General features: G+C 40.6%; 1 protein-coding gene across 1 annotated transcript; it reads right to left on the reverse strand.

The window, feature by feature from the left end:
- Positions 1–3,509: 3,509 nt before the first annotated feature.
- On the reverse strand, positions 3,510–4,896 carry LOC126391667 (dendritic cell-specific transmembrane protein). Its single transcript, XM_050046565.1, has 3 exons — positions 4,192–4,896; positions 3,652–3,984; positions 3,510–3,569 (listed from the first exon to the last, which is right to left on the reverse strand). The coding sequence occupies exons 1-3, from the start codon at positions 4,819–4,821 to the stop codon at positions 3,510–3,512; spliced, it is 1,023 nt and encodes a 340-aa protein (XP_049902522.1). The 5' UTR covers positions 4,822–4,896.
- Positions 4,897–8,210: the final 3,314 nt, after the last annotated feature.

The following is an 8,210-nucleotide window of genomic DNA, read 5'->3' on the forward strand; positions in this document are numbered from 1 at the left end:
AAAAGGTCTGTGGCTGTCACCGAGCATCATGTGGCAGCTTCCTATTGGGCTGGCATGCTGGCGTGGTATTATGCCGCAGGGCCAGTTGAGACATAATGTGAGCTTATCAGGTTGCCACACGGGTCAGTGGCAGCGTGTGAGTCACAGAAGGCCTACTCATCCTTGAGCTGTAGCACTTCCTTCCTCTTGTCTCTGACAGTGGAAGAGGTGGTGTGGGATTGTACAGTCGAGCCTGAGAACTGAAAATGGTGAGAACTGCCCTACTGGATTTTTCTTTACAGGCTTTTATAGATTATAACGGGTGGTCATAGAAGTCAAATAACAAGGACGAATAAACTGGAAATGTTTTACTGTTGACGCAACTTTTTAAAAATGGAGGTAATGAATCATATTAAATGTGGAATCAACATAATTCCTCATAAATGAAACCACATTTATAAGTCAAACCATTTTACTAGAGTTAGGAAAACTAAACTGGAGTAGGTCATTGCCTTAAAAAAATAGGCAACACAGAACCGCACATTGTCGTGTTTTTACATTACGCAGTGTAAGTTCTGTCTGCTCACCAGGCAGAGGTCAAGTATCCTGTCAGCTCAAAAACATCTGTATTTCTCAAGGAAACTTAAGAAAGCAAAAGTCCCCCCTGCCAAAGTCCTGTCAACTTACAGAGGAGACATAGAAAGCATCCCGACTCACAACATTACAAAGTGTCATGGAATGTGCCCGTCCCAGGATAGGAGGGCTATGCAGCCGGTGACTAAAACCACCCAGAATATCATTGGTACCTATCTACTGAGTATCAGTGATATCAGTGAGGTGCCTGTGCAGATGCCAAAGGATATTAAAAGACAATACCCACAGCCTGTTCACCCTGCTGCCGTCTGGCAAGCGATATAGAAGTGTCCACTGTCGTACCACCAGACCACAGAGCAGCATTTCCTCAAGCTTTAACACTCTTTAACTCATCCTCAGAACTCTACCATACAGATATTTTTGCATTTTGTTGTGCAGAATGAAAATACATGAACCTTGAACCTAACTGAGGATTGTAAATAGTCAGCTTTTTTTTTAACCAGTTGTTTAATTGCTGTCCTTCAATCTAAAAAAATACCTTCATACTGCACATACTATCACCCATGGTCTAATCACAATCACTCTTGGTAGCTTGGTAACAATACAGGAACACACACACACACACACACACAGTACCATGATGTTAAAAATGCATACCTCTTTGTAACACCTGCGAGATATTAATGAACAGCGACAGTGCGTAAGTGGAAAGAGGACAGTCCTGTTCACTGCGCATGTAGGGGACATCTGTCTTAGATTATGTAAGCAAATATTGCTGTGCTACACTCTGCAGGGGAGCATGACACACAGAGGTAAAATACAGAAACCTGCCTCTGTGTGATTATTATTACTGGAAGCTGTTTGGTGCAGGATCTATTATCGAAGACAAATACTGCCGAGAGCTTATAAATAATAGGATTCACTGCAGTCACCATGAATCCATAAGTGTATACTTAAATTAAAGGTACAAAGTAAAATGAAACATGCAAGTTGTTTATTTCAATGCCTTGAACAAGTCTAGAGCTTTTATGGGATTTAATATGTTTAATATATTTGGTTAGCTGGCATTACTGTGGCATTGAACCTAAATATATATGGTATATCCTGCAGTGGATTATGGTCACAGTTTGGGCTCGCTCATCACAGAATACTGTCATCTGCCTTGTTATGTAATAATCGTGATGTAATGTCCATGACAAATAAAATGAAATTTCTAGTCACTGAGAGCTGATTGAAGCTGAACTAAATTGAATTATAACCTCTTCATTTATGGTCTGTGATTGGTTGGCTATTACTAATGTGAAAGTGTTCCATCTATAAAGCATTCACCATGGTTACCATTGTCAACTGGCAGAATGACCAGTTATGTAACATGATGTAACTCAATGAACTACTAAAGTATGCTGAATGACAGTGCAGGTAGAGACAAGTAATGGGGCACAGTGTTCGAGCAACACGCATTTATTATTTTCATATTCCATGGAATATAAAAAGTACAGGCTAGTTTAAAAAAAACACACTGCAGTCACACACATACACACACACACACACACACACACACACACACACACACACACACACTGAAATGGTCACAAATATAAAAAATATCAGAATGTACTAAGTCCTTCATTTGTTTATCAGTTCAGTCCAGTTGTAAAGTGCATAGTACTAGAAACCAGTCTCCCAGTTTAGCTGTACAAATTGTAAACAGGATATTGACACAATCCCATGAAGATAGTATAGTAGATTGTTTAAACTCTGTATGCTGTGCTGTATTTATTAGATTTCCATAATCAGCATAGATCAGAGTAAGAACAGCTCAGTGCTCTTGGGAAAAAGCATACATTTGGTCTTTTTGGAGTTTAGAACAAGTTTGAAATCTGGTCAGACTGTAACCTGGAGAAGGTCTGGTTTGTACTGTAGCCCTGAAACCTCAGCACACTGCAAATTCAGAAAACACATGCAAACAGACACAAGAAAATGAAGAAACATCTTCACTAATCTGATGACACACATGCAGCATTAGAGAAAGCAGTGCAAGAAGCTCACAACACAACAGAAATGGCTTACAGCCAATAAAACAGGATGCACACAGCTGGGATACACTCGTTGCTGCCATGGTTTGTGGCTAATGAAGTTATTAAAATTGACTCTCTGTCATGTGATCCCATGAATCAGATAATATGGAATTTAATAATAAGGAAAAGGCTAATGTTAGGTTGAAAGCAGATATCTGCAATAATATCTAAATCATATCATCACAATGTTGAAATAAGCACAAAAAAAACCCTTAATTTAGGCCATATTCCAGCACCACTGATGGATAGCTGACTTCATTAATTTATGATCCGCAAATGAGCACTGCATGTCCTAGCCGTGTGCATCACTTTTCCCTTGGCAACAGTTTCTGTTATGAAGCTTCTCCCAGCACATTTTCTCAATGCTGTGAACATGTAGTCAACTTGAAGTTTTTGTGTTTCTTTATTTGCTTGTGTGGTGTCTATTTGCATGCATTCTCTTAACTTGCTGTACGTTAAGCTCTGAGGCACACCGCAGGTTTGTGCTAGAGCTGATGGCACATAAAACATTATCATCAGCATGAAAAATGGTCATATATTATTGGTCATATAAATATAATTTATGTATAAATAGTAGAAGGCCTATTATTGATCCCTGTGGGACACTTTTATCAGCCATCTGGAGACATGTTTTAAAACCAACAGTTTGTACTCTACCAGATAGTTCTGATTTGAATCAGCGGTAAACAGAATAATCAAAAATAACGTAAAGCAGCTTATTTAACGGAATATTACAATCAGCACTATTAAAAAGCCTTGAACAGATCCTAAAATAGTGCAGCACAATGCCGCAGTGTGTTTTTGTATGCTTTGTCATTCACAGAATAAAAAATTTATGTAGCAGAAAGAATAACTTCCTCACACGATACTTTGCGGATCCTCTTTGGGCCTGAAGAGCAGCGGGCACCAGAAATGTGCCTGGAAAGAGAAGACAAATCAGCCTTATGCATTCTACACAGAGATTTACCAACTTAACTTTGTGATAAACAGTAATGCATACCTTAAAATAGAGTGATGTGGAGCTGCAGTTGTTTTTCTCCTTCCTCTTTTTTAATCTCTTCCTCAGAATTTTGGCGTGCAGGTATTGCACTCTCTGCTCCGCAGCGGTGGAGAAGAACTGCTCACAGACCATCAGCCTGAGCTGGGCCACTTTGGCAGCCATCAGAGCCATAATGAGCAGTGTGAGCAGGATGGCAGCCAAAGGCACGACAGAGTTATAGAGCAGCAGCTTGGGTTTAGGAAGACATTGCTTCTCAAATAGGGTCACAGAGTAGGAAAAGTCTTTTTGATGGGTTTCCTCACCAAATGGTATACCTATCAAAGTTGCAATCCCCTGAGAAGAAACATAAATGAATATTCAGTGGCTGTTTGACTGGAACAAATACTGTAACATTAAAAACACATCTTTCACAAACATGCTTACTTTGATGCTCATTAACAGCGGCACGTGGAATGGTTCCAGCTCTGATAGCTTTGTTGTTACAGTATCAACAAAGCAGTACAATAAGGCATCCACAGTTATAAATATGACCCAAGATACAAAATGGGAGACAACTGGAACACCAAATTTCAGCATAGTTCTCCCCTCTCTGGTGGTGGGACGGGCGGAGGGGACAGCAGTGTACAGCTTTTCTTCCTCCGGTGTGAGTGGGAGGATGTGGGGCTTTCCTTCCGCCTTCTGCTTCTCGTCAAAGCGAACAAATCTGCTGCTCACAAACCTATTTTGGTATTTCATGTCATTGCAGTATTTTTTTATGTACAGTGCTATAAACATCATGAGCACGAGGAAGCTGATGGCAGGAAACATCTTATCGGTCACAGAGGAGACTGTATTCATAAGGTACTGCATATACTTCACAGTCTCGTTCAGCTGCTGCTCTGCTTCAATGAGTTTCCCCTTCAGTTTTTCTGATTCCAGTCTGGGTGAAACCTTGAGTTTGGAGTCAAGGTTCACCACCCCCAAATCTGTAACCCCCTTGAGCATGTTCCCCAGCCACTTCAACAACTTGACGTAGTTACTGAACGGAGCGATGATGGCTGCTTTCTTGGCCTTCAGATTGCAAATCATACTCCCGACCAGGCCTGTGAGGTTCTCCAAGGTGTTGCGGATATTTCTAAGAACTACTAAACTGGTCCCAGCGGTGAGGAGCAGGTTCCGACTCTTCTTCATGAAAATTGAGATCACAAATAGTGTCCCTAAGCACCTTACTCTTTTTGATAGGAAGAGGGCAACTGTGAGTAGTGTCCCAAAGCAGGCAGCAATCCCTCCAGCCACGGCTAGCTCATAGTTCAGGGTGAAGAAGAGGTACAGGAGGAGCAGGGAGCTCAGCAGGAGGCTAGAGAAGCTACAGGTGAAGAGGAGGATGAGAGTTCTTTGAAAGCCATCCCTTTTTCCAGTTGTGAAAACATCCACAGCCACATAACCGATATCCTCGAGGCTCTGTCTTATTGCAATCCATGAGAGCAGCATTCTGGAACAATAAAATGACAAAGCAGTATACAAACTTGGTGTGTGGAGCTTGACATCTATTCTTACGCATGCAGTTTGCATTCCTCTTAAATACAGCTAAAACAGGAACTCTTCTGTCCCCTCAAACCTCAGTCATCTGTCATCTCTCAGTCATCCCTATTTTTTAACCAAAAGCAGAAGCAAACATGGACTGATACATGGCCTGATTCTGACAGTGTGTGAGAACTTCTGTCTTGTATTGAGGATTGTAAGCCTGTATGCCACTAATGTATGAATTAATTCAGATTACTGTTGCATACACCTTAAGACATACAGTAAACTTGATAAAAAGCTCTTACAAAACCTTTTTTAAGTGACAGTAGAGAAGACACCTCTTCACAGCAGTACATAAATAGGATTTCCGAGAACAAATTGGTAACACTTTACGGTTTTACAATAAGGTACACGAAAAAGGAGCAGTTACTAAGGAACTAATGAGGAAGGAATGAGTTACTTACCATTAGTTAATGATCAGTTCTTGAGTTACTCTCAATCAAATGTCATACAGTAGCTAATCCTTAGTTAATAATTAGTTAATTGATAATGACTGAGGGAACTACTTGTTTTTTGTGTACCTTACTGTAAAGTGTTACCCAAAATTCTAATTCAGTGAAGAACACTTTAGTCAAAGAAAACTTTTCTTTTCTGGGCCCCCTCTACCGTTCCTCAGGCCTACGCAGAAAGCCTCTTCCACAAGTCTACATGGAAAGCGATAAGGCAGAGACAACACACCTGTCTGCCCTTCCATGTGCAAATGAGGAAAGCCTGAAGCAGAGAGGCAAACCTCCCTGCCCCTCCATGCGCCGACATGGAAAGCCGCAAAGACCCCCTGGGAACAGAGCAGAGCCAGCATCAATGACAAACAGAGATGACATTGGGTGCGGTTACATGATGGCTTCTCATTCAGAATGAAATAAATCTGAATGACATCATTTGGAATTAAAGTCTTTCCAGGTAGTTTACATGGGAAATATTCATTCCGAATGAGGGTTTACACAGGAGATCAGTTTAATCGCCTTTTTAATCGCCTGTATTCGGGTCCGCGCAAGGTTTGGGGCAGGGAAGGTTTCTGATTGGATAGGGGGTGGGGCGGATGTTATGTGTTTACATTTACCGGAAGAAAACACTGTAGTCCTCGTTCGGATAACAAGATGCTTGATGACGCCGTTCTTAGTGCCTTTTTCGGGCTTGTTTTGCTTATATTATATTCATGCGCAGAAAGACTGGAATGAACTTTAAGAGGAATGAGTGTATACAAGTGCGAGAAATTCTTTCATTCGGAATTAGAAACAGAATATTCCAGCCCCTTACATCGGATTAAATTTTCAATCGCATTGGCCAGTTTCATTCTGAATTAGGTGTTTACAAGATCACTTTTAATAGGAATGAACTTTCATTCTGAATGAAAAGGGAATTAAACTGTCCATGTAAACGTACTCATTGATAAGTCAGAAACAGCATGAAAAGGAGGAAGTGGGGTGGAGGCTGGTTGCAAAGCGGCTTGCAGAGGAAGCAGCAACAGTAGGCAGGCCAAAGCAGTTTAAATAGGGCACCCTGAATGAGATTCGCCAATTGGTTGCATAGAAAGGAATCATGTCATCTATCAGCTGACTCCCTTCCGTCATTCAGCTGCTCCATCAGTTGATTGACTGTTTGAGATCAGCTGATGTAGCTTGGATGTGAGCTGAGCTTGACATTGTTTCCTGCCTGAACTAACGCTGTGTTTAATTTTTCAGGAGCTTTGTAATTTGCCACAATTGCAACACTCACCTAATCTACTATATGTCAAACACTAAGAGGTGCTTGTTTTTAGCCATGCTGCTAACTGCATGGCTTTAAGGATGGAAATGACTTATAATTACTTTGGTTTTGCCCTGAATGAGCACCATCATCAGGTCAACATTTTAATGTGTTTAGTTCTTTGGTTTGTAGTGACATTCCCATCAGCAGTGGCTGTTCCTTGTGTGAAGTGCTATTTGGCGCATATAGGCATGCCAACACACGAAGCCACCATATGTAAATTGTAAATTATACACCTGCTTAACATCAGTATGGTAGCATTGTGATGTTAGCATGCTAATATTAGCATTTAGCTCAAAGCACCACTGTGTGTCCCACAGAGTCACAAGCCTGACTGGAGAGTCTTTGACCACGGTTGTCATACAGAAGTAATTAAAAAGTTAATTAAAAAGTCAATTTAAAAACAAACAAACATGTCTTTACTCACAAAAGTGAATCCTTTGCATATTTGGCCGACTAGCAGACCTCTCTGTTCCATTCATTCCTGGGTTTGGCCTTAATGGTCATATCAGGTTATGAGCTAACAAGCTTAGCCAGCTGGCAACAGTACATGCTTGTATTGTTTGAATGTGGAAGGTGAAAGGAAGCTCAGCTAGTCTGTCTTTGAACCAAGTTACTCTGCCTTTGAAACAAGAAAGGTAGGTCTACACTGAATGCTATCATGATCAATTCTTATCTTACTTATTGCTGGCTTTTTCAGAAGATGTAATATTAATGTTACACAACAATCAGCCAAGCTGACTGCATTCATTAAATATTTTCTGTTGGATAAATGGAGCTATCAAACTCCCCCACCTGAGATAAATTCATGAAGATAACTATCATAATTTGAACATGCTAGGCTACAGTTGGTTGCATAGTGTCTAAAGAATATGACCCTGATGATTCTTTAGGGTCTACAGATTTACAACATACATCTGGTATAACATGGAGCAATTGAGTAGATGTGGAAATTTCCCTGGTGTGGGAGACAAAAGATTACATTATGGGAATTGCAGGATTCAGGGTTTTTAGAGCTTGACCTATAAAGACAGTTAGGATTTTTCAATCTCTGCTATATTGATATTGACTATTATTTTATAGCTGCGACCAGGATAGTTTAGTGAGGATACTTTGACAGGGAGCCTGGGATCAAACCACAGATTTTCCAATACAGTACAGTACATACATACTTTTTCTGCAGTTTCTGTATGAAGCATGTTGTGTATGTATGTGTTAATCTTATCACCCAACACGTAGCATCAGTGTAA

This window comes from Epinephelus moara, chromosome 6, assembly GCF_006386435.1.
Source record: "Epinephelus moara isolate mb chromosome 6, YSFRI_EMoa_1.0, whole genome shotgun sequence".
Lineage (NCBI taxonomy): Eukaryota > Metazoa > Chordata > Actinopteri > Perciformes > Serranidae > Epinephelus > Epinephelus moara.

Bases quoted from the DNA above. Each gene is read 5' to 3' on its own strand.
- LOC126391667 (XM_050046565.1), bottom strand. From the start codon at position 4,821: ATGAAGAAGAGTCGGAACCTGCTCCTCACCGCTGGGACCAGTTTAGTA. The intron at 3,985-4,191 runs GTATCTTGGGTC...GTTTCTTCTCAG, and splicing joins TTCCAGTTGTCTCCCATTTT to GGGATTGCAACTTTGATAGG. The intron at 3,570-3,651 runs GTATGCATTACT...TTCTCTTTCCAG, and splicing joins CCACATCACTCTATTTTAAG to GCACATTTCTGGTGCCCGCT.